At 41.3% G+C, this 27,385-nt stretch overlaps 1 protein-coding gene across 4 annotated transcripts in view; it reads left to right on the forward strand.

The window, feature by feature from the left end:
- The window catches only part of ENOX1 (ecto-NOX disulfide-thiol exchanger 1), a 641,692-nt gene that overhangs the window by 565,818 nt on the left and 48,489 nt on the right, over positions 1-27,385 (forward strand). For all 4 annotated transcript variants that reach the window (XM_040341292.1, XM_040341293.1, XM_040341291.1 and 1 more), the window contains 2 exons: positions 5,332-5,516; positions 19,779-19,886. In XM_040341292.1, coding sequence (XP_040197226.1) covers positions 5,332-5,516; positions 19,779-19,886 — 293 coding nt within the window. The remainder of the gene's footprint in view (positions 1-5,331; positions 5,517-19,778; positions 19,887-27,385) is intronic.

Raw genomic sequence — 27,385 nt, forward strand, 5'->3', positions numbered from 1 at the left:
AGTGGGTGGATCACAAGAGCCGTAAAAACTGTTTCTATATACTAGGTGCTTTAACCATGCATTTTCCTGTTTGTATGGACTTGCTGTTTTATAGGTCAGTTCACCCAAAACCGATATTCTACAGTGCCTGGAATATTTTCCACATTTTGTCATGCTACAACCAAAAATGTAAATTTATTTTAATGGAATTTTTTGTGATAGACCAACACAAAGTGGCACATAATTGTGAAATGGAAATAAAATAAAAAATGGTTTTCAATTTTTTTTTATAAATATCTGAAAAGTGTGACATGCATTTGTATTCAGCCCCCTTTACTCTGATACCCTTTAGACCCCTTTCACACTGGGTCGCTTTGCAGGCGCTATAACGCTAAAAATAGTGCCTGAATACCGACCTGAAACAGCCGCTGCTGTCGGGGCTTTCAAACTGGAGCAGTGCGCTAGCAGGATGGAAAAAAAAAGTTCTGCTTTCAGCATCTTTGGAGCGGTGAAGGAGCGGTGTGTATACCGCTCCTCCACCGCTCCTTCCCATTGAAATCAATAGGGCACTGCGTCCATACCGCCGCCAAAGCACCACTGCAGAGGCGCTTTGCAGTGGTTTGTAACCCTTTCTCTCCTGCTATTGGAGAGTAAAACCGCCCACTATCGGCCATATAGCGCCGCAAAATTTACGGTAAAGCGACGCAAAAAATAGCGGCGCTTTACCGCCAGCGCTGCCCCCGCCCCAGTGTGAAAGTGGCCTAACTAAAATCTAGTAGAATCAATTGCCTTCAGAAGTCACCTAATTAGTAAATAGAGTCCACCTGTGTGTAATTTAATCTCAGTATAAAAACAGCTGTTCAGACATGTCAAGGTTAAAGTTGTGGAGAAGTTTAAAGCAGGGTTAGGTTATAAAAAAAATCACTGTTCAATCCATCATCCGAAAATGGAAAAAATATGGCACAACTGCAAACCAACCAAGGCATGGCTGTCCACCTAAACTGACAGGCAAGGAGATCATTAATCAGAGAAGCACACAAGAGGCCCCTGGTAACTCTAGAGGAGCTGCAGAGATCCATTGTTGAAAAAGCCATAAGAAGTCCCATTTGCAGTTAGCGAGAAGCAATGTGGGGGACACAGCAAACATGTGGAAGAAGGTGCTCTGGTCAGATGAGACCAAAATTGAACTTTTTTGCCTAAAAGCAAAACGCTGTGTGTGGTGGAGAACTAACACTGCACGTCACCCTGAATACACCACCCCCACCGTGAAACATGGTGGTGGCAGCATCATGTTGTGGGGATGCTTTTCTTCAGCAGGGACAAGGAAGCTGGTCAGAGTTGATGGGAAGATGGATGGAGCCAAATACAGAGCAATCTTAGAAGAAAACCTGTTAAGCCCTGTACACACGATGGTCTGTTTTCATCGGACGAACCGATCGTTTGTGGGCCCCTATCAGTTTGTTTTCCATCAATGAAAAAAAATAGAACATGTTTTAAATTTTTCCTATGGATAAGAAAAACGATCGTCTCTGTCGAAGTCCATCGGTCAAAAATCCATGCATGCTCAGAATCAAGTTGACGCATGCTCGGAAGCATTGAACTTCATTTTTCTCAGCACGTCGTTGTGTTTTACGTCACCGTGTTTTGGCACAGTCGGATTTTTGACTAATGGTGTGTAGGCAAGACTGATGAAAGTCAACTTCATCGGATATCCGACGAAATAATCCATCGGATTAGATTCCATCAGATATATGATCATGTGTACGAGGCTTTAGAGTCTCCAAAAGACTTGAGACTGGGGTGGAGGTTCACCTTCGAGCAGGACAATAACCCTAAACATACAGCCAGCGCTACAATGAAATGGTTTAGATCCAAGCATATGCATGTGTTAGAATGGCCCCGTCAAAATTCAGACCTAAATCCAATTGGGAATCTGTGCCAAGACTTGAAAATTGCTGTTCACAGACACTTTCCATCCAATCTGACAGAGCTTAAGCTATTTCCCAAAGAAGAATGGGCAAAAATTTCGCTCTCTAGATGTACAAAGCTGGTAGAGACATCCCCAAAAAGACTCGCAGCTGTAATTGCAGCAAAAGGCGGTTCTACAAAGTATTGACTCAGGGGGGCTGAATACAAATGTACCCCACATAAAATTCCAATAAAAAACATTTAAGTTTTTGGTTGTAATATGACAAAATTAGGAAAATTTCAAGGGGTATGAATACTTAATCAAGGCACTGTAGTAGATGCTATAAATTGATTAACCTACTAAATGCAAACATTCCTTGGGTAGTCTCTTGGGTATTCAGATTGTAGCAATAAAATAAGGCTTTGTTAGCCTTATCTTTGCTTTTATTTTACATAATTTAGAGTGCAGCAGAAGCTTCAAAACTTCTCCTGCTGTAACATTGGGATCACACTGCATGGCAGGGAAGGTTCAGAGAAACAACTTTTCTTCTAGCGATTTAAGAGTGTGGTGGGATGTTTTGTGATGATCTTGTAATAAAAACACTATCCATGCCCTTAGCTTACATATCTGCCCTTTCTTATAAACCTACTGCAGCTGTTCTACTTTTTTCTAAACCCCCTTTCCTGTATTTTTCTTCAAACCTCTCTCTTAAGCCAACCATAGACAATGTTTTTTTCTTTTTTTGCTGCAGCCATTGGTGCCATTGTGTTTTCCAGATGGGAGCCATTTGTGTTTGTAAAATCCAACAGGCTGGTTGTACCCAAGTTGATCGATCTATCAATTTGGGTACTATCAGCCTGCCCATACATGGTTTGAATTTCTGCCAGTTTCTGTTGAACCGGCCGAGATTTGAATAGTCTATGGCCGGCTTTAGACGTGTCTGCTGGCCTCCTTTAAAGTCCTTTAGGGCAGGGTTTGACAAATTTGCTTGGGATCTAGGAGCCAGCTAAAAATGTTAAGAGCCAGAAAACGCACGACGTCCCGACGAGCTTGCGCGCAGAAGCGAACACATACGTGAGCAGCGCCCGCATATGTAAAAGGTGTTCAAACCACACATGTGAGGTATCGCCGCGATTGGTAGAGTGAGAGCAATAATTCTAGCCATAGACCTCCTCTGTAACTCAAAACATGCAACCTGTAGATTTTTTAAAACGTTGCCTATGAAGATTTTAAAGGGTAAAAGTTTGTCGGCATTCCACGAGCGGACACAATTTTGAAGCGTGACATGTTGGGTATGAATTTACTCGGCGTAACATTATCTTTCATAATATTTAAAAAAATGGGGATAACTTTACTGTTGTCTTATTTTTTAATTTAAAAAAGTGTAATTTTTTCCCAAAAAAGTGCGCTTGTAAGACCGCTGCGCAAATACGGCGTGACAGAAAGTATTGCAACGATCACCATTTTATTCTCTAGGGTGTTAGGATAAAAAATATATATAATTTTTTGGGGTTCTAATTAGAGGGAAGAAGATGGCAGTGAAATTAGTGAAAAATGACATTAGAATTGCTGTTTAACTTGTAATGCCTAACTTGTAATACCAACGGCCACCACCAGATGGCGCCAGCTCACACAAGGAAGAGCTGGGGACTTCACAAGGCCGCAAAACCGCGGCCTTAATTACCGGACATCATGGGCCCCCCGCGATCGAGCGGCGGGGGCAGTGGGGGCCTAGCCCGCCGCGATCTTGGGGAAAACGTGCTCCGCGGACTAGGCCGAAGCCGCGGCCTCACCTAAAACAGGTGGGCAGGATGTTTTAGGCGAGGCCGCGGCTTCGGCCTAGTCCGCGGAGCACCGGTCCTATGGAACAAAATTTTTTTTTTTTCCCCACCTTCCAAGCCAAGTTGCCAGGACGCTATTTCTAGTCGCCATGTCGACCTGGCGACCGGAAATTTGTCGAGCCCTGCTTTAGGGACATATTTTATGACTCTATAGAACCACTCAAAAGCCCCAGAATAAGACTTTAAAGCCCTGTACACATGATCTGATCTTTGTCCGACCAAATTCACATGGGAATTTCAATGGAACCCATCGGAGGAAAAGACAACATGTTCTCTATGTAGACTATCCAATGGAAAAACTCAGTTGGACTTTTTCCATCGGAAATTCCGATCGTGTGTACGAGGCATAAAGGTGTGTTTGCTTTCTATTTTTGAAGTGCCCAGGACTGTAAGGCATTCTGACTGGATATTAGGGTTGCACTGATAATCATAATAGTATCGGTGGCGATACTGATTATTTGCACGAGTACTTGCATCTCAAGGCTCCAGCAGCGCTGCGTGAAGAGACGTTGTGCGAGGGAGTTGGAGGAGTGTCACACACTCATTCCCGGAAGTCAGTGGGTGGAGAAGACCGAGTTGGTGGCCTTTTGGAGGCATACGAATACTGTGACGGCCATCTTGGTACACCCCGTACGCCCAGCACGTGTCTCAGTAAGACCCATTTCACGCTAAAGTGTTGGTTGTTTTTGCGGTGCTTTATCTGTGCTTTTCGAGTGCTAGCAGGGTGGATTTTTTAAGGTTACATGACAATGTGATTTAAAAAAAATAAAAAACAGTTTTGCGGCGCTTTCAAAGCGTTTTTAAGGTGCTTTGGAAGTGCCGCCTATTCATTTTAATGGGGCATTTTTGGAGCACCATTTATAGCGCTGCCTGCAGGACTTTTTCTAAAGTCTCACAAGTGCATTGCCCGAGTGTGAAAGCATTCTTTGCAATGAATAGGAGGCAGTTTTACTTTTTAGAGGCTACTTCTAGCGCTAAAATGCCTGAAAACTGCTTCAGTGTGAATTGGGCTATAATGCCGCATACACGCAACAGTTTTTCATGACGTGAAAAGTGACATTTTTTTTTTTATGTCATTAAAAACGATTGTGTGTGGGCTCCAGAGCATTTTTCATGACGTAAAAATTGGGCATTAAAAATTTAGAACATGCTCTATTTTTTCGCATTGTTTTTTACATTGTGAAAAACAGTCGTGTGTAGGCTTTAACAACGTGAAAAAACTGCATGCTCAGAAGCAAGTTATGAGATGGGAGCACTCGTTCTGGTAAAACTACCGTTCGTAATGGAGATGGCACATTCGTCACGATGTAACAGACCGAAAAGCACAAAGACTGAAAAGCGCAAATCGTTTCTCACCAAACTTTTACTAACACGCAATCCGCAAAAGCAGCCCCAAGGGTGGCGCCATCCGAATGGTACTTCCCCTTTATAGTGCCGACGATAGATATACCAGTTGTGCTAAATGTGTATGTTAATTTGGTAGATCACATGCTGACGATGACTGGAATATGACTAATTGGGATAAAATAAATATTGAACGTGCATTTAATAGTTTAAAACACCTAATGAGTTTTCTAAGTTTTAACTTTTCTTCAACTCCAGCTCTAGCTGCCCAAGCCTATGCTCTAAAGGAAGAGAATGACAGCCTACGATGGCAGTTGGATGCATACAGGAATGAAGTTGAACTTTTAAAACAAGAAAAAGGACACCATGCAAGAACCGAAGAAAGTTTGACCAAGGATCAGCAGTTACAATTCCTACAGCAGGCGATGCAAAATATGCAACAGGTCAGTCACTATCCATCTGTAGCTATATTGTATGTTTATAAGGGATTGAAAGGCATTTTATTTTTCTGTTTCAATATTTTTTATTAAGGCGTTTTCAATCTCCATACAACAAAACGGAACAAATGAAATCGTATAAGGAAGCCATATCATCAAAAGCAGTATAAAACATACACAGAACGTATCCTCGACTGTAATATATATGGTGGTAGTCTACGTATACAATGTAGAATTCTCAGTAGATTTCACCATTCGGCATACACAGTAGTATGCCAATCAATCAGAAGTCAGTTAACAAAACACATGTCAAGGCCAACAAAATTCAAGGCAGTAATTGAACAATCAAATGCGTGGAAAGGCAGAACAGTATTATCATCGATAAAAATGAATAAATTAAAACGAATTACAGGGGCCCAACACCATTCCCAATATATAGAATATCAGGTTAGGTATTGGGACCGCGTGTCAAAGATACAGGTATTCCAAACCTATTACTATAAGTTAAGCAAGGAAAATAAATGTAGTAAAATCAAAAGAAGAAGAAGAAGAAAAAAAAAAAAAAAAAAAAAAAACATAAATGGTATGAGGGGGAAAGTATCTCCGTGCCAGCCAATGAAACATCCGATATCTAGATCAGAAGAGACCTAGGATCATATGACAAATAGTTGATCCATGGATCCCAGACAGCTTTGAAGAAATCTAGTTTGTCATGAAGGATAGCAGTCATATGTTCGTTGAGCATGATCCAGGAGAGTTTGTTTTTAAGGTGGTCGAATGGGAGCATGGCCGACCTCCACGATTTTGCTATAACCATTCTAGCTGAAATAAATATAAATCTTATAAGGCATTTTTGAGGTCTAGAGGCGTTTTTCACATCACACCCCAGCAGCGATTGTTTCGGAGATTTAATTAAATTAATTTCAGTAAGAGTATATATAAAATTATAAACTCTGATCCAATAGCGCCTCACTCTGGGGCATTTCCACCATATGTGGTACATTGTTCCCTCAAGTCCACATCCACGGAAGCAAAGAGGAGAAGCATCAGGTACAAAGGAAGCCAGTCTAAAGGGAACCATGTACCACCTCAAGAGTATTTTGTAATTCGCTTCGATTATTGAAGTGTTCATAAGCGAACGTGATGCCCCCTGAGCCAATTTGAACCAGTCCGAAAGCTCAATACTTTCCTGGATATCCTCATCCCATTTTACCATATATTTCAATCTAACTGAAGAAGCTGTCAAAATAGAGTAAATATTTGAAATAAGACCTTGCATACTGTCGAATTTACGACATAAATATTCCATTTTTGACAGTGACGTTAAATTGGAATCACATGGCAAGGTTTCCAAAAAACGTTTTATTAGATCATAATTACATCTTTCAGAAATTGGAATATGAAAACGTTCCTCCAGGATATTATAACGTAGCATTCCACCAGTATCACAGACGTCCGCAATGCGTATCAGACCTTTATTTTTCCACCATTCAAAATTATTGTGAACAAGCCCCGGGGCAAATTTTCTGTTCCCAAAAATAGGCGCCATCGGGGAGTGAAGAGATCTAAATTTATATGTTCTGGACAATCTATCCCAGATATTAAGAGATAGCGATAAAGTTGGGCATAATATCGGCGGCCTATCACCAGGTGGCAACCAAAGCATGTGTGATAAAGACATACCTCTACATGCGTGGCTTTCCAATTCCATCCAGATAGGACCGGGGCGTGAAGAGTGTGATCTAGTCAATTGTGCCAGTATTGCAGCATAGTAATATTTGATTAAATCAGGAGCGCCCAGACCCCCATAAGCCTTGGGAGTAAGTAGGGTATGTTTATCTACTCTAGGTTTCTTATTCCCCCATATATACGAAATAACTCTGGATTGAAAAGCTTTGAGGTCTGATTGAACTAATGCCACCGGAAGTGAGCGGAAATAGTATAATAATTTTGGGAGGATATTCATCTTGATAGAAAATAATCTACCCAGCCATGACGGTGGATGAAATAACCATTTGTCCAAATCAGCCCTAAGTTTTTTAAATAGAGCAGGGTAGTTCTGGGAATACAACGTGCGTATTGATGGAGTGATGTTGATCCCCAAATATGGGAGGGAATCCGTATGCCAATTAAAGGAGAATGATTGCTTAAGTGAGGAGATCGTGGCATCGTCCAATGAAATATTCAAGGCTTGAGATTTTTCCTGATTAACAGTTAGGCCAGAAATAGAGGAAAATAATGCAAGAATAATATTCAAATTTGGAAGAGTAGTGATTGGTGAAGATATCAGCATTAGGATGTCATCTGCAAAAAGGACACATTTATGCTCACTGATACCACATTTAATACCCAAAATATCTGGAGAAGATCGAATTTTGATTGCTAGTGGTTCCAGGGCCAGGACAAAGAGTAGTGGCGACAAAGGACAACCCTGTCTCGTTCCCCTATGAATCAGAATGGGATCGGAGGAATATCCACCAACCATCAAGGATGCCGAAGGGGAGTTATACAGCATTTGAAGAATAGTCAAAAATCGTGACTCAAAACCAAATTTATGTAAAATATAGAAAAGATAATCCCAAGATAGGGAATCGAATGCCTTGTGCATATCTAATGACAAAAGCATGCCCTTCCGTGGTCCCCCAGCATCCCAATTAGAATGGACCGCAGATATAACATCTATAACCCTTCTAATTTGATCGGTAGTCTGTCTACCCGGGACAAATCCCGCCTGGTCTGGGTGTATATATTGAACCAAAAAAGAATTAAGTCTCGAGGCCAAAATTTTTGTCATTATTTTCAAGTCCGAGTTAATTAAAGAAATAGGGCGATAGTTAGCACAGAGTCCCAGGTCTTTACCCGCTTTAGGGATAATATGTATATAAGCCTTGTTCTCCTGGGTAGGAAGGGGATCTCCACGTCTAATAGCATTAAAAAATTTACATAGATGGGGGATCAAGACTTCCCTGAATTTATGATAATAGTGACCAGAAAACCCATCGGGGCCTGGGGCTTTAGAGGGATTTATACATTTTATCGCTGAACCTATCTCGTCTTCAGAAAATTCACGGTCCATCAGCTCCGAGTGTTCCCGCGCCAGTTTGGGCAAAGAAATTTGGTCAAGAAAACGGTCCGCCATGTCTCGGTCAAAAGTCGCTGGCTTACTATATAAAGTCGAGTAAAAATTCCTAAACTCGTTCAAAATGAGTTTAGGATTTTGGGTTGGATTCCCATTACAAATTCTAAGCTTGGGCAATGCTGGAGTATAAGAGCGAGGGACCAATTTCCTAGCCAATAATCTAGTAGGTTTATCCCCCATTGTGTAGAATTTATGGCGAGTCCACCTCAAACTTTTTTCCGCCCATGTGGTTAGACTTAAATTTAGTGACAACCTAGCCTCATTGATTTTAGGTCTAATATCAACCTGTGGAGAATTTTTCTGTTCAGATAGTAGATCAAGTAACATTTTTTCTTTATCCGAAATCACCATGTTCCTAGCTTTTTTTATTCTGGACGCTACTTGAATCAGTTTACCACGAATGGCAGATTTATGGGCTGCCCAGTTGGGGCATTTTATTTTTCAATTCTTTTAATGTTCTTTTCTAGCTTACATCAACAAAGCAGTAAAAGTGTCATTAAACCTAAAAGCAAACATTTATTTTATTGCACCTTAAAAATTCTTAGACCCCTTTCACACTGAACGCGCTGGCCATTAGCGCTAAAACGCCGCTAGCGCTACCCCAGAATAGGGGTTAAAAACTTCAGTTTTGCAGCGCTTTCAAGACGCTTTGAAAGCGCTGTCCATTCATTCCAATAGGCAGGGCGTTTTTGGAGCGCTAAATTAGTATTCTTTTTTTTAGCCACTCTTTCCCTTATTTTAAACTGGCTAGTAAGTCTGTTGCTTTTCAAAAGAACATGCTCTCTTGCAGATGGTAGACCCCTTTCACACTGATTACAGTGGGCCAGGGGATTATTTTCTGTCCTTTTTGTAATGTCGATTTTCTAATTAGGAAATTCTGTACTTCCCTATGAGGTCAGCTGTGTTACAGGTGTTGATGCGCTGCGGCGATCCAAAAGTGGGAGCATGTAACTGTCAAAAACTGGTACCCACTCCCCCACCACTACCACTTTTTAAATCCAAATCACAACAGAAACTACCCAAATGACCACACCCTGGTGATTTTGGCCTGATAACATGCACACAAGTTGACACAAAGGGGTTTGAATGGCTATTAAAGGTAACCATCCTCATCTGCTTGTAATTAGTGTGTGTGTATAAAAGGTCAATGAGTTTCTGGACAAGCCTCAAATCTTCTGCCACAAAGTAATTTTGAGTGATGAGACCAAACTTTTGCTTTTTGGCCACAACCATAAATGCTTCATTTGGAGAGGAGTCAACAAGGCCTAAGATGAAAGGTACACCATTCCTACTGTGAAACACGGTGGTGGATCGCTGATGTTTTGGGGATGTGTGGGCTACAAAGGCATAGGAAATTTGGCAAAAATGTATGGCAAGATGAATGCAGTATGTTATCAAAAAATACCGGAGGAACATTTGCATTCATCAGCCAGGAAGGTGCACGCGCGACGTACTTGAACATTCCAACATGACAATGATCCAAAACACAAGGCTAAGTTGACCTGTCATTGGCTACAGCAGAATAAAGTGAAGGTTCTGGAGTGGCCATCTCCATCTCCTGACCTCAATATCATTGAGCAACTCTGGGGAGATCTCAAACATGCAGTTCATGCAAAACAGCCCCAGAATTTACAGGAACTGGAGGCTCTTTACCAAGAGGAATGGACAGCTTTACCATCTCAGAAAATAAAGGGCCTCATCCACAAATACCACAAAAGATTTCAAGTTGTCATTGCTGTTCAAAGGGACAATACATGGTATTAAGAACTGGGGTATGTAAACTTTTGATCAGGGTCATTTGGCTAGTTCCTGTTGTCATTATGATTGAAAAAGAGTAAACACAGTTGATTGATAATAAATGTCTTCAGCCAAGCATGATTGAAAGAAAAGTTGTTGTGTTATATAATATTATCATATAATATTCTCTGAAAAATGGCCAATAAATCATCAATTCTGCCAGGGTATGTAAACTTATGAGCACAACTGTAGTTGCTACACAAGCTGCAGAACTTCCTCAGAAATGTAATTTTCAGTTTATTTTTTATTTTTGTAATTACTGCTGTTTCTAGCAGTTTTCTCTTATTTTTCTTTTATTACTGGGTCTGATAATGTGACTATAAGAGACAGATCCTGCTAGTTAGCACTCCAAACCTAAGTAGCTGTTAAAAGTAAGTGGAATTCACAACTGGGTTTCAGTACAAGCAGTTAGGGCTCAATAACAATATAATGTGCGGAAAGCCTTACAATGTAATATTACAGGTGAAGATTATTTATTTTACATTCTTCTCTTCAGCTGCACTATAATGTTCCAAGTGGGAAACAATGGACATGGGTACATTTAAAAAAAAAAAAGTCTGGGATTTCCTGATATAAATACAGCCAGCACCTAATGTTTTAGCAACCTCTTTCTTGTGCTTGAATGCACAGATACAGTATGCTTTATTATTTTTTGGAGTTTTTTGCAAGCTTTTTCTGCTCTGAATAGTGTTGTTTTTTTGTTTTTTTTGTTAGCAGTGAATAATAAAAAGTCTCTTTCAAAGGCCATCATTAAGATTACTGTAGGGAAGTTTAATATGCATGGCAAAAAGCTTCCTTCTCCATTCCTCTCTGTATTATTTAAGTACATCCAACATGCAAATACACTCTTATAAACACTCCTGGGCCTGCTCATTTAAAAATGAATTTAGATTTTAGATTAATGGTTAGTCCTTTAAGGAAAACCAACTAGCGCCGGTAATAGAAAAAATGTAGAAAGCAGGAAAGAGTTCATCTTTCAGCATGTGTTATAAGTCATTGCATAAAAATGCAGCATATAATTCCGTAACTGGATAATACAGGCAACTCGGCAATTTAAGCCAAGCTACTCAACTGAAGACAACACAGTGAAGTCACCTATCTGGCAGTGACTGAGCAGTGTGCAAGGCTTGATATCGTAAGTAACATTCTGTGTGAGATTTACAGTGAGGGAAAAAAGTATTTGATCACCTGCTGATTTTGTACGTTTGCCCACTGACAAAGAAATGATCAGTCTATAATTTTAATGGTAGGTTTATTTTAACAGTGAGAGACAGAATATCAACAAAAATATCCAGAAAAACGCATTTAAAAAAAGTTAGAAATTGATTTGCATTTGAATGAGTGAAATAACTATTTTACCCCTTTGCAAAAGCTTTGTTGGCAATTAGAGGTCAGACATTTTTTGTAGTTTGCCACCAGGTTTGCACATATCTCAGGAGGAATTTTCTCCCACGCCTCTTTGCAGATCTTCTCAAAGTCATTAACTCAAATCTTCAGCTCCGTCAACATATTTTTTTGGGGATTAAGGTCTGGAGACTGGATAGGCCACTCCAGGACCTCAATGTGCTGCTTCTTGAGCCACTCCTTTGTTGCCTTGGCCATGTGTTTTGGGTCATTGTCATGCTGGAATACCCATTCACGACCCATTTTCAATGCCCTGCAAGAAGGTTCTCATCCAAGATTTGACAGTACATGGCCCCGTTCTTTGTTCCTTTGATGCAAGGAAGTTGTCCTGTCCCCTTAGCAGAAAATCATCCCCAAAGCATAATGTTTCCACCTCCATGTTTGACGGTGAGGATCGTGTTCTTGGGGTCATGGGCAGCATTCCTCCTCCTCCAAACACGGAAAATTGAGCTGATGCCAAAGAGCTCGATTTTGGTTTCATCTGACCACAACACTTTCACCTAGTTCTCCTCTGAATCATTCGTATGTTCATTCGCAAACTTCAGACAGGCCTGTACATGTGGCTTCTTGAGCAGGGGGACATTGCTGGCGATGCAGGATTTCAGTCCTTCACAGCGTAGTGTTACCAATTGTTTTCTTGGTGACTATGGTCCCAGCTGCCTTGAGATTGACAAGATTCTCCCATGTAGTTCTGGGCTGATTCCTTACCATTCTCACGATCATTGAAACTCCACAAGGTGAGGCCTTGCATGGAGCCCCAGGCCGAGGAAGATTGACAGTCATTTTGTGTTTCTTCCATTTGTAAATAATCGCACCAACTGTTGTCACCCTCTCACCAAGCTAAGGGCTTGCTATCCAGCTGAAAATTATCTTCCTTCTGTTTTTTGGAACAGCTGCAGCTCTTCTCCTGAAAACATATGCATAGCTATCCAAAGTGCCTTTTATTACAAAAAGATAAGTTCTCTTTCTGTTTCTTTTGGGGGACATTGCCCTGAGAGGATCGTGGAGGCTGCTATTGATGAACTCACGTTTGGCAATGCTAGTTCCCTGACTGTCAGGTTGATGCTTTGGCTTCGATGCAGTCTGAGTAGCTGATGTAAAACAAGGGAGGTCTAACACACATTTTAATGCATGATTGTTCTGGGTCATTGATTGAAAGGCACTTAAAGCTTAATTTTAGTTAAATTTAAAAAATCAGCACAAGGGAAAATGCTTACATTGAATAAGAAGTGTCCCTTGTGCTGGTGCCTTCTCTGTTTGCTGAAACTATCCGCCTGTGCTCCATTCATAGAGCACTTTTTGTTGCAGAAAGTGATAGTATTGCCTAAATAAATTGAGCACAGGGGTGGAAAGAGGCAGGCATAGTCGGAGCTTTTGACGAGTGCATGTGACAGGTCCAGAAGCTCACATTGCCCCCTCATACCACATCAGCTGTGATTTTCTGGTAATTTGTGGGTTAAAGTACAGAACCCTTCAACAAACAGAGCAGGCAGCAGAACAAGAGTCACTTCTCAGTCAATGTGCAGTGGCAAGAAAAAGTATTTGAAACTCTTGAAATTGGTTTTCTGCAGTTATTTGCCATAATGTGATTTAATCCTCATGCAAGTGATAACAATAGTTTTCTGGAGGGGAACGTTTGTGAACCCATAGGCTAATTACTTAAAAGCTAATTGGTGTCAGTAGTCTGTACACCTAGGGTCCAATTAAGTAAACAACTTTTGAGGTTTGGTTTAGAGCAACTTTGATAAAAAGACACTCAAACATTTTAGGATGGCTGTTCATAATAAGTAGCAGCTGATGTGAACCATGCTTCGCAAAAATAAGTACTCTGAAGATGTACAATCAGGAGTAGAAATAAATGAAGGGTTCAGGGAACCCCCGTAGACCCTGAAACACCAACAGTAAAGGTGGGCGGGGAGGACTATAATCGAGCTATCATTGAAATAAGTTTAACAAAATTTATTGACATAGTATAAAAAACAAGAGTTAAAAACAAGACATATATTGATAAAACAGTACACAAGACGTGACAGCAAACTGATCACCAGGCGTACAATCCCTCGAAGAGGGGGAGGTTTCAGGTGAGGAGTTGGGGTCACGTAATGGACAATCTCGAGTCTCTACTAGTTTTGCGATTAATATCGCTTCGTCAGGAGACAATCTATAAGTTAAAAACACAGAAATTACAATAATATCAACAATATATACATAACTTCATCCAAGAGGTGTTTATGGTATACACCCTCTGGAGTACATAGTACAACATTTAATGGAGGGATTAAGAGTCATGTCTCCTACCTAAGGGCACACAGTCCCAACAGCCCAAACAAGTCCAGAACGACCACAGAGTCAATGACTCATACGGAGGCCAGAAGAAAAGTGAAGGGGGGGGAAACAGAGGGAAGGGGAAGGGGTGGGTGAAGGCCGGGGGGGGGGGGGAAGGGGGAAGGGAGGGGAAGGGAGAAGGGGGAAAAAAGGGGGGGAAGGGGAGGAACGGGGCAGGGAAAAAAGAACAGACAGTCCACATACACTAGTCGTCACAATACAGTAAACAAGCCACATCATAGTTTTCCTCGGGTGGTGCCCAGGTCCTTCACAATCCTAGTCCCCCCGCTCGTTTTTGTTGTTCTCAACGACGTATTGCCCTGTTCATTAAGATTCTCTTTTCATGACATACAGGGTTATAATGCATTGTAAATAATTCCTCTTTTGTTTCCTTCTCATTTTATCTGTTTGCAGTGTTTGTATGGCCCACTTGCAGCACTGCTTTGCATTATAATTTCGGTTTTTGTTTTTTTATTTCTTTTTGGATTTGAAACGAAAGGCACACACAAACTTATTTGAAATCAGCAAATGTATGAGATCCTTCGAATAGCCTGCAGCTCCTGTGTTCTCACTGCCTGCTATGGCGACATTCAAAGAAGCTTGACAATCTAGTACAAGGATAGCAACAGTGGCCATTTTAATGTTTGTTCATGTTATTCTACGCAAGGCTGCATACTCATTAATCAAAGAAGTCAAAAAATGTGCTTCTATCATAATGCGGCTATAATTCATTTTTAAAGAATGTTTCGAAAACATATTGCATTCTCTGCATCTAATTTTTCTCGCTAAAGCTAGTTATGCAAAATATATCCCCTAAATTCATTTTTCACTGTCATATAGTTGTATGTGATCCAGTTGAATCAATGCAAGCAATTGTCACTTTCACTTTATTTAAAATACAGCCCCTCTTGCTACATCATTTAAATATCACTTTAGAGAAATGCTGCCTTTTCCGTCTTCTTTTAATTTGCTCACAGTCATATTCTCCTTTTTCCCCCAGATGGGCTCAAAATTCATTTATTTTACACGTGTTGCTTTGTTGTATAAATAGCAGTGAATTTGAGTTGTTTCGGAGCACCTATTTCTGCTCATACCAGGACACACTTATGTGTTATGATGTTGTGGGGGCTTTCGCTCAGTGGTAGTGCTTCCCAGTGAGTTCTGTCCATTCCAGAAATGCTGGACTTTCTGGCTTGCTGGCACACTTTTATTAACAAAACAGACAAAGTTTACACAAAACCTCAGTTTCCCTCTCAGGGATTTCCACCATCTAAATGAGCATAAATGACATTCAGCCTCATGGCTCTCTCTAGCAGTGCTGCTGCTCAGGCCTTTTCCTTTGGTCCTCCAGACCATCTAACACAAAACCTCAGTCCTTCCATACGAACTCTGTACCTCTGCTCTCTTCCAGCTTCTTGCTGCTCTGTCCCTGACTACACCTGCACTGTGCCAACATATAGACTCTCGCTGCCCAATACAGCCTCTCTGACTTCTAAAGAAAGGATTGAAGTCCTCCTGACCCCTATGCAGACACCTCCTGTCTCTTGGCCAGAGCCCCAAACTCTTGTCAGGTCCTAGTTTTTAAAGGCTGTGAACACCTGCACAATCACCCTGCTGGTTTCTGGCAAAATGGGACACAAGATTAGAGACTCCTTCCTTCCCAAAGCACTTCAAAGTCTTTGAGCTCCAAACCCTGATTTGGAAATGATAAAACCCAGCAAAAGATTAAAGCCAACCTTTCTCCTCTCAGAACACGGTCTGGGGCTGCATGAGTGCTGCCGACACTGGGGAGCTACAGTTCATTGAGGGAACCATGAATGCCAACATGTACTGTGACATACTGAAGCAGAGCATGATCCCCTCCCTTCAGAGACTGGGCCGCAGGACAGTATTCCAACATAACAACCCTAAACACACCTCCAAGACGACCACTGCCTTGCTAAAGAAGCTGAGGGTAAAGGTGATGGACTGGCCAAGCATGTCTCCAGACCTAAATCCTATTGAGCATCTGTGAAGCATCCTCAAATCAAAGGTGGAGGAGCGCAAGGTCTCTAACATCCATCAGCTCCGTGATGTCGTCATGGAGGAGTGGAAGAGGACTCCAGTGGCAACCTGTGAAGCTCTGGTCAACTCCATGCCAGAGAGGGTTAAGGCAGTGCTGGGAAATAATGGTGTCCACACAAAATATTGACACGTTGGGCCCAATTTGGACATTTTCACTTAGGGGTGTACTGACTTTTGTTGGCAGTGGTTTAGACATTAATGGCTGTGTGTTGAGTTATTTTGAGGCAACAGCAAATTTACACTGGTATACAAGCTGTACAATCACTTCTTAACATTGTAGCAAAGTGTAATTTCTTCAGTGTTGTCACATAAAAATATATAATATATTTCCAAAAATGTGAGGGGTGTACTCACTTTTGTGAGATACTGTAACTTAGTCAGTAGGATGTGTCTCTTGTGCTGATATTTCTTCTTTTAGTTGAAATCCTTCTCTGTCTATGCCCAACGCTGCTGCAATAATTTTCCAGTGCAGTGTGTTTTAATACGACTACGAGGCTGTCACAGGCTTTCATTAAGAGAGTCAGACTATGCCTACCATTTCCACCCAGCTACTCCATTCATGTGTTCTAATAATGAGGACAGGTAGATGATTGATAGATGTGCTCCATTCATAGCTCTTACTTCATTCATAGAAACTGTAGTATGGCTTCCATTAATGGAACAGCTGGGCAGAAAAGGTGGGCATAGTTGAGCTCTCTTGAAGACAGCCTGTGATAGCCTCTTATGCCACGTACACACGATCGGAATTTCCAACAATAAAGTTCGATGTGAGCTTTTGGTCGGAAATTCCGACCGTGTGTAGGCCCCATCGGACATTTTCTGTCGGAATTTCCGACAGCAAAAATTTGAGAGCTGGTTCTCAATTTTTCTGTATGCAATTCCAACACACAAAAAAACATGCATGCTCGGAATCAAGTTGACGCATGCTTGGAAGCATTGAACTTATTTTTTTCTCAGCTCGTCGTAGTGTTGTACGTCACCACGTTCTTGACGGTCGGAGTTTTGTGTGACTGTGTGTATGCAACACAAGTTTGAGTCAACATTCTGGAAAAGATCCACGGTTTTCTTGTCGGAATTTCTGATCGTGTGTAGGTGGCATTAGTTCTATTAATCGCTGCCATATGGGTAGATTATGGCAGAAGAGATGGGAAGGCTCGGGTGGGGGGGAATTGCTTCTAACAGGCATTAGAACAATGGACACATCTTCTCTGTAGTTTATGTCCCTTGTGCTGATTTTTGCTTTTTATTTTTGCTGCACTTGGGCTTTAAGATAAGGAGCATCAATATAGTCACCCTGCTCCTCCCTTCTCTTGAAGCCTGAACACAAATGCATAACAAAATCATGTAAATTTGACAGCAGTAGAGCCTGAGGGTGGTTGGATCATGCTTGATTGCTGTGTCCCTTTCTTATTTACCACATCAGATACCAGAACAGATCGGGGCTGGGGCTGTATGACTTCCTCATAAAATACTTTATGTATTAAGACTGCAAGGATATGTATTGGCCATAACAACCAATTAGATTTCACTAATATAGCCTAGACTAGACAGTTGCTATAATCAAAAAAAGAATTTCCTCTTGTTTTGTTTTATCTTGTATTTGAAGGTGATTTTTTGTGGTGTTTGTTTGTATTTTATTTTGAAATTGGTTCAGAAACTGTTCTAACACCTTTTTAAACCAAGCACAGACATGTTGTGAGAATGTCACAGATACATTTTAATATAACCTAGTTATTTTTTCAGATCAGCTTTTTTTTTTAACAAGTAAAATAAGAGATAGCATTTTCTAAATAAGCTGGTAATGAACAAGTATATACATGCATTTTATATTTGGGGGAAAATAAGTCAGCTGTTGAATTTTGAATGCAGAGACTGTTGGTACACGATAATTAGTATTTGGATGGAAATCAGAACTTTTGACATGTGCTGGGATCTGTTTTCAGTGATTGCTGTATGTATTTTTTATCAGCAATTTAGCAATGGGTGAAGTAGCTCATGACTCAGTATTTTATCAAAAGCTAAAAGATTGCTTAGGAACTCATTTATATTTTACACCTAGTCTTCTGGTTATGCTCTTTAGTATTGCCTTCTGCTTTCACTGAAAAAACAACACAGAGAATAAGCATTAGACGTTGAGGGGTAGCTGTTTGCTAGAATAGATGCCCTCTTGGATGGTTAACAAATACATCCCAAGCTATACCTGTTTTCTGCATCTGGATGTCTGGTTAATTTTGATTTCATTATTTCCCAAGGGGAAACAGTTTACAGTCTCAGCAAAAATATATTCATTTTTTTTTTTTCTCAAGCTCAGAATTTTGACCTTTCATACATACAGCATGGATCCCTAAACAGATATGCTATTCACTGCACTTTATGTTGACAGAAGTGACAGCAAAGGAACGATTTGTAGGATTATAGAGGTTTATGCCACGTACACACAATCCGAAAATCGGACGACAGATCGTCCGACTTTTTTCGTTTACTAGTCGCAAGCAGAAACTGAATAGGTTACTAAAGTCACGAAAATTCTCGTACTACAGAAAAAAAAATCGGAAGTGATGTCATGTGTTGTAATATATTTGTGTTGTATTTTCGGACGACAACTGTACTGACTAGACGAAAATCGTACAATATGGTATCGTACGAGGAAAATTTTCATGCATGTCTGATAAAATAATATCTGATGAACTGTCATGATCGGCTCATGGAAGCCCTGTGCTAATGATCCGATTATCGTACGATTCGGATTGTGTATAAAGTCAAAGTATCTGATAAGAACTTCCTACTTTAAACTATATTTAATATTGATGATCAGTACTGTTATCAATGTATACAATGGCCTGTAATTATTTTTAGATTACCCTCATTAAATACTTACGAACATACTTACAAATCCTTATCAAAAGCCGATTGATGTAAATTGGGTTCAACATTATTTCATGTTATAACAGAGACCAGCTCAGGAGCATGATGGTTCATCTCTTAATAAGTATGCATACTTTTATCTGAAATAACAGTGACAAAGGTTACACTTTTTCCCCACCATGTCCAAAGCTACAAAATGTTTTTGGCTGGAATTGGCCAATAAACATAAAATCTGAAACCTGTCTAAAATGCCAACAGCAACCACTAACATTCTTTTATTATTTAAAAAAAAAAAGGTATTAAAAATGTAAGTCTTTACCTGTTTGGTTGCTTTGGGCAGTACATACATTTGTAAATCACTTTGTAAATACCTGGGCTTTACATATATTTTAACATCTTACTGTATAGCGAAAATAGGAAATTACTAGGTAAGTATGCATGGAGATTAGCTTTGTACATGTTGGCATTTCCAATCATATCTGCTGGGAGGGAGTCCTAAAGATGGAACATTTAAATGCACAATACTGTTTCTTTCACACTTCGAAAAACACACATAAATTAATTAGAATTAAATGCTAGTGAACTGAAAAACTAAAAATGTAGTAAGCTATCAAAGCATTTTATTGATTTGCATGAAATCCTAATAACTTTTTCTGTTTGTCTTTTGTTTTTAGCAATTAATAGCAATGCAAGAGGAGTTAAACACCAGGAAGAGTGAACTAGAGAAAGCCAAGGAAGAACAAACGCATGCACAAGCCTTAGTGAATGTTCTCAAGGAACAGGTGAGTCAGAACCAAACTAAGATGTGTGCTGCTAAGCGGTAAATTGTACACAATCATTATTATGCAAACTGGAGAATGTACTTTGTATTTTGTTAGAGAAATTCAGCATTGCAAAACAAAGCTGTAAAGAAGGTGCTGCATTTTACATGCATTTTTGTACTGGCTATTCTATTGCCTTTTTTCATATACTGTCTAATCCGTAACTGAGAAAAGTGGTGTTGTCATATTTCAGAAAAAGCAATGGTTACCTTAGTGAAGGATTTGAAGAACATTAGCCAGCCATCCCATAAGTGATATATTTTTATTGGTGGCGCCTGGATGTCAAAGCTCGCCCCTGAATTCCTAGATGTACAGTGCCTTGAAAAAGTATTCACACCCCTTGTAATTTTCCACATTTTGTCATGTTATAACCAAAAATCTAAAAAAAAAATATTTGGATTTTATGTGATAGACCAAAACAAAGTGGCACATCATTGTGAAGTGGAAGATAAATGGTTTTCAACTTTTTTTACAATTAAATATCTGAAAAGTGTGGCATGCATTTGTATTCAGCCCCCCTGAGTCACTCTTTGTATAACCGCCTTTCACTGCAGTTACAGCTGCAAGTCTTTTTGGGTGTTGTCTCTACTAGTTTTGCACATCTAGAGAGAGAAATTTTTGCCCATTCTTTCTTGCAAAATGGCTCAAGTTCTGTCATATTGGATGGAGAGCATCCGTGAACAGCAAATTTCAAGTCTTGCCACAGATTCTCAATTGGATTTAGGTCTGGACGTTGACTGGGCTATTCTAACACAGGAATATGCTTTGATCTAAACCATTCCATTGTAGTTCTTACTGTATGTTTAGGGTTGTTGTCCTGGAAGGTGAACCCCCAGTCTCAAGTCTTTTGCAGACTCAAACAGGTTTTCTTATAAGATTGCCCTGTATTTGGCTCCATTCATCTTCCCATAAATTCTGACTAGCTTCCCTGTTCCTGCTGAAGAAAAGCATCCCCATAACATGATGCTGCCACCACCATGTTTCACAGTGGGGATGGTGTGTTCAGGGTGATGTGCAGCATTAGTTTTGCACAACAGGCAGGAAGCACCACCTAAGTGTAATATGTAAGGTATGATTTATTGGTTCAGTAAGTAATGCACTTACAGGAAGCAGGTTTTATCTTATCAGTCGTTGCGGTCCGGTCCCTGAAGCGTCGCGTTCACAGGTAGGCAGGTGTTGAGAGAGACAGCCGTCTGTCCTGTGGCCACCAGGGAGTCAGCGTGGAATGCAGGAGGTGACATTTCAAGGGGTATGAAAATTTCAAGGGGTATGAATATATTTGTATATGAATATATAGTATGAATTTCTATATTTTCAGACTCAGAAACTCAATTAATTTTCGAAAAGATATAAGGATATACTGCAATAGACTAAGATCAGTAGGCAGATAAGGCCCAGGTATATCTGCAAACTCATGTAAGCCACTGCAAGGTCTCAGTTCTCGTGTGATTTCAGATTTTAAGCACCTTAACTAACCTTGGCTTCTTTTTTTTTTTTTTTTTGTATTTTGTGTGTGTACTCGAGAGAGGAGCCGGACTGCAGGAGTTGGGAGTAGGCAGGCCTCCCCCAGAGGCAATCTGCCACCTTTCTCCATGCCCCGGGTGGCAATGGCGGGTGTGTGAGGGGGCCCTCCCACACAGCCCGCCCTACCTGCTCCGCTTTGAAGCCCAACGGGGCAGAGGGACTCCCTATAAGGGAGTGAGAGGATTTTGCCTGCTCAACCAGCCCCGTTAGTCCTTCGCCTCTCTTTTTTTTAGAGACCGCATGGTCAAAGTGCGTGCATGTTAACCCAATTTCGAGTGCGTGTAAGTGTGGTGGTTTTTGTGGGAGGGGGGTGGGCGTGCTAAGCGCAGGCTTACCTTGCATAGCACACCCACCGGGTGTCGGGCTGAGACCACCAAACTCAATTCACATGTAGCCGAGACCGGGATCCGAACCCCTGGCTGCAGAGGCGAATGGCTTGTCAGCGCAGTGCCAATCGCGTTGAGCCACCCCGGCCCCGTTCTAACCTTGGCTTCTAATACGTGAATGCAGTTAGGCTACCTACATAAATATGGGCGTCTTTTTAATTTTTTATTTGTTTGTTTTTGTTTTTTTACCTTTTTATTTGCTGTATTTAGGGTTAAAAAATACTTTGTGTACTGCATCATGTTGGAGGGCCATGGTAATCTGCAAATTGATAGTAAAAAGTAAATTAGGACTGGCAAAAAAACCTTGAGAATATTGTCAACCAATAATTAGCAACTTGGTACATAGTTAACTACAGAAAAAACTGTCCATTGACCCTGGGACTAGTCATCTTTTTAGTCCACGGAAAACAGTGTGGGATTGAAGTGAGAGTGGGATGTGGTTATACCAATGATTTAGTAATAATAAGCATTGTGAAAGAGAGCCAGGTTTTCATTTTCATTATGATAACCAAAATTTGTTCTTCTATCAGCCATCTATATTAACTTATAAATCCCAAAAGTGCAAATTGTGTCCTGGCATAGTGATATTAATAGTAGTGATGTTAATTACAAATAAAAACCGAGTGGTTGATATACCGTATTTATCGGCGTATACTGCGCACTATTTTGCCCTGAAAATCAGGGCAAAATCGTGGGTGCGCGATATACGCCGATACCCGCTTTCCCGCCATGAGTTTGAATACTGCGCCCGCATATAGCGAGCGCAGTACACTCGTGAATCTTCGGCCAGTCTCGGCGCCTCTCGTACTGACGTCCTGACGTCCTGAGCGTACAGGACGTCAGTGCGAGAGGCGCCCGAGCCTGCCCGAAGATTCACAAGTGTACTGCGCTCGCTATATGCGGGCGCAGTATTCAAAGTCGTGGCGGGAAACGAGCGGGAGGACCCGCCGAAGATGGACGCCGGACCCGCCGAAGATGGACGCCGGACCCGCCGAAGATGGACGCCGGACCCGCCGAAGATGGACACCGGACCCGCCGAAGATGGACACCGGACCCGCCGAAGATGGACACCGGACCCGCCGAAGATGGACGCCCGACCCGCCGAAGATGGACGCCCGACCCGCCGAAGATGGACGCCCGACCCGCCGAAGACGGACGCCGGACCCGCCGAAGAGGACACCCGAAGCCGCAGAAGGACGCCGGACCAGACGAGGCCGCAGATGGACGCCACGCAAGACATCAAAACTGTAAGTACAAAAAAACAAAAAATCTTTTTTTCCCACAGGATTGGGGGCCACTTTGGGGGTGCGCGGTATACGCCAGAGCGCGTTATACCGCGATAAATACGGTACTAAAGATAAATAGGTAGATTCAGGTACGGCCGTGCAATTTTAAGACGGTGTAGCCTAGTGTGTTTACACTATGCCGCCTTAAGTAAGAGAGACAAGTACATGATTCTCAAGGCACTTACCTCCTTACTTAGGGCGGCGTAGTGAAAACGCGGCGGGCGTAAAAGGGCGCCTAATTCAAATGGGTTGGAGGGGGGCGTGTTGTATGGTAATGAGGCTTGACCTCACGCTTTTGACGGTTTTTGTTACTGCGCATGCGCCGGGTGCCTACATTTCCCAGTGCGCATTGCGGCTAAGTACGCTGTACGGGCCTATTGATTTCGACGTGGACGTAAACGACGTAACTCCCGATTCGCGGACGACTTACGCAAACAACGTAAAAAATTCGAACCTCGCGGCGGGAACGGCGGCCATACTTTAACATTGTTATTCCACCTCATAGGTGGAATAACTTTAGGCCGCCTAAGGCCTTACGGAAACTACGTAATTCGACTGCGGCGGCCGGGCGTACGTTCGTGAATCGGCGTACAAACTAATTTACATAATCTACGCCGGCCGCAATGGAAGCGCCACCTAGCGGCCATCCGAAAAATTGCAATCTAAGATAGGACGGCGCAAGCCGTCTTATCTTAGATATGTTTAAGCGTATCTCTGTTTGAGCATACGCTTAAACATACGGCAGCATAGATTCAGAGTTAGGTCGGCTTATCTACTGATAAGCCGGCCTAACTCTTTCTGAATCTACCTAAAAGAGACCATGCACTTTGCAAGGGCAGTTGCCCCAGAGTAACTGGTAAACTAGTAAATTAGAGGAACCTTTGCCAACTTCCATCATCTTACTATGTGCAAGCACAAATGCATTTTTTTTTCTTTTGATTTCTTTGCAAAGTGAAGCTTCACCTCATTTACTAAGCTCTGGAGCAACTGCACTTGCATAATGTAGCTGCACTTGCAAAGTGCAGAGTCTATATGGCTTTAACCACTTAAGACCCGGACCATTATGCAGGTTAAGGACCCTGCCCCTTTTTGCGATTCGGCACTGCGTCGCTTTAACTAACAATTGCACGGTCGTGTGACATGGCTCTCAAAAAAAATTGGCGTCCTTTTTTCCCCACAAATAGAGCTTTCTTTTGGTGGTATTTGATCACCTCACGGTTTTTATTTTTTTGCGCTATAAACAAAAATAGAGTGACAATTTAGAAAAAAAAACGATTTTTACTTTTTGCTATAAAAAAAATATACCCAAAATAGATATAAAAAAAATGTTTTTCCTCAGTTTAGGCCGATATGTATTCTTCTACCTATTTTTGGTAAAAAAAAAAAACGCAATAAGCATTTATTGATTGGTTTGCGCAAAATTTATAGCGTTTACAAAATAGGGGATAGTTTTATTGCATTTTTATTAATACATTTTTTTGACTACTAATGGCACCGATCAGCGATTTTTTTCGTGACTGCGACATTATGGCGGACACATCGGACAATTTTGACACATTTTTTGGGACCATTGTAATTTTCACAGCAAAAAGTGCTAATAAATGCCCTGTTTACTGTGAAAATGACAATTGCAGTTTAGGAGTTTAACCACTAGGGGGCACTGTAGGGGTTAAGTGTGACCTCATATGTGTTTCTAACTGTAGGGGGTCAGAGCTGGACATGTGACGTCAGTGATCGTCTTTCCCTGTATCAGGGATAAGACGATCACTGACATTGCCGCAATGAAGAACGGTGAAGGTGTTACACACACCTCCCCCCTGTTCTTCAGCTCCGGTGAACGATCGCGACCCCACGGCTGGGCTTAAAGAGACACGTACAGGTACGTGATTGTGCCCAGCCGTGCCATTCTGCTGACGTATATTGGCGTGAAGGGGTCCTTAAAGGGGTTGTAAAGGTAAAAGTTTTTTTACCTTAATGCATCCTATGCATCTGACAGCACCCCCCCCCCCAAGCCCCCGTTTTACTTACCTCACCCCTCGAAAGTCTCAGGCGCGTCCTCGTCATCCTGTTCGGTTCCCAGCCTGGCCGTTGATTGGCTAGGTTGGACGGATTGATAGCAGCGCAGCCATTGGCTGGCGCTGCTGTCAATCACAGCGGATGACCTCATAGTCTTTTTTTTTTTTTTTTTTTTTTTTTACTTTTTGTATTTCCTTAAAACAAAACTAAAAAGATAAAAAGTTTTAATGCAACCATTTAAAAATAAAAAGTAGTATGAGAAGGAAGCTATGGTTACCAAAGATTTAATAACAAATTCAGTAGGAACAAGTTTTATTTTAAAAAATGGTTTTGGGAGTGTATCATTGTCTATGTATTATCTCTGCGGTGTTTGGCTGTCAGTTTGACAGCTGAGTCCTGTTCTGCCTGTCAGGAGGGACTATCGGCACCCCTGAGTCAGAAACAGGACCACGTTTACAGCCAATTCTCCAAACATGTTACCCCAGGATTACCATGAATACATTTTAATTGTGCACTAGCATTTGTGAGAATAAATTATGTTTTATACAGAGACTAAGTATAACCTTTGCATACAGCTCTAGCTCTTAATATTAAAATTGTAGACAGTGTAGCTGATTTATGAAAATTGGAGAAAAGCAAAACGGAGCCCATTACTTATGAGTTCTTGCTTTAATTTTCTAACTTGCACTAAAAAAATGACAGTTTAAAGTGCACCAGATAGTAGGGGGATTTCTGGCTTCCCTTTTACAATGGTATAATGTTAGTGCTTGTATTATTGTTATAGCATAATAATTAAATAATTATGCATTATTCCTGGGTGTTTGGCACCTTTTTTATTTATTTTTTTCAATGAGCCATATATCAACCACAGAGTGATTCCTCTGTAAAGACAAGCAATCCATTGCTTGAGTTTGTGAAATTAGTTTTTGCTCCTTTTCCAGCAGTACTGTTCTGGTAGTACAGCCTCTGTATGCTGTGGCAGGAAGACCTCAGGCGGCAGAGACCTGTGTTAATTGTGTAACCCAGCTGCCTCCATTTGTTGTGTTCCATATGGAATTGGATAGGAGAAAAATCTTCATTGCAGAATTTGCCCATAGGATATGGAAATCATATATAAATCACTAAGGAATTCATTCTATTATACAAGAATGTTCTTTTGCTGATACTGTAACCTTGTAATATTGCCCTGTTCGGATATGTGAAGAAGGAAAAATGCAGCTGCACTGGCATGTATTTTAAGGACACTTGAAAAGGTGAGCAAAGTTAAAGCTAAACTCCAGGCAGGCAGCTAAATGTATAGCTCGAATACCATGGCAGACTATGAATGAATGAAAAACTTATATAGCGCGGCACATGCGAACTGAATCGCCTCTGGGCGCTTGATGTTTCGTGTCTCATGACATCAAAAGAGCAGAGTTTTAATCTGTCTTCTGAAAGTCAGGTGGTTTTCCTCCAACCGAACGCTGGTTGGTAAAGCGTTCCATAGTCTCGGACCTTGAAAAGCAAACCTTCTTTCTCCTTTGGACTTGTATTTGGTTTTTGGCACCTTGACCAGATTTTGGTCAGTGGATCGCAGAACGCGATTAGAATTGTGAGGTTCTATCTTGTCGCAAAGATATTGCGGCGCCTTCCCATGGATGCACTTATGTGTCAGGCAGAGTGCTTTAAATACAATTCTGTCTTTTACTGGCAACCAGTGAAGGGTTCTCAGCGAAGGTGAGATTGATTCCCATGTTTTTTTCCCAGTCACCAGTCTGGCGGCCGTATTCTGTAGGACTTGCAGACGAGCGATTTGGTACTTTGGGAGCCTGAGGTAAAGGGCATTTGCATAGTCCAGTCTGGAATTCACGATTGTTCCCACCACGACTGCTACGTCTTCTTTGGGGATAAATGGAATAAGTCTGCGTAGTAGGCGCAACAAATGGTGCGATCCGCTGACTACTGACCCTATTTGTGCGTCCATTGTTATGAAGGTGTCAAAAATGACTCCTAGACTTTTGACTTTGGAGCTAGGGGTGATGCTTTGGCCCAGAATGGGCGGTGGTGTCCAGGTTGTTGACAGTTGACTCTTTCGGCTGGCGTGAAACATAAGAAGTTCTGTTTTGGAACTGTTGAGTTTAAGATAACTCTTAGTCATCCAGTTTTCTATCGAAGAGAGACATTTCTCTAAACTGAGATGATGATCCTTTTTGTTGCAGATGCGAAAATACAATTGCGTATCGTCTGCATAAGAGTGATAAAGTAGTTC

The sequence above is a fragment of the Rana temporaria genome, chromosome 2 (genome assembly GCF_905171775.1).
Source record: "Rana temporaria chromosome 2, aRanTem1.1, whole genome shotgun sequence".
NCBI classification, from domain to species: Eukaryota; Metazoa; Chordata; class Amphibia; order Anura; family Ranidae; genus Rana; species Rana temporaria.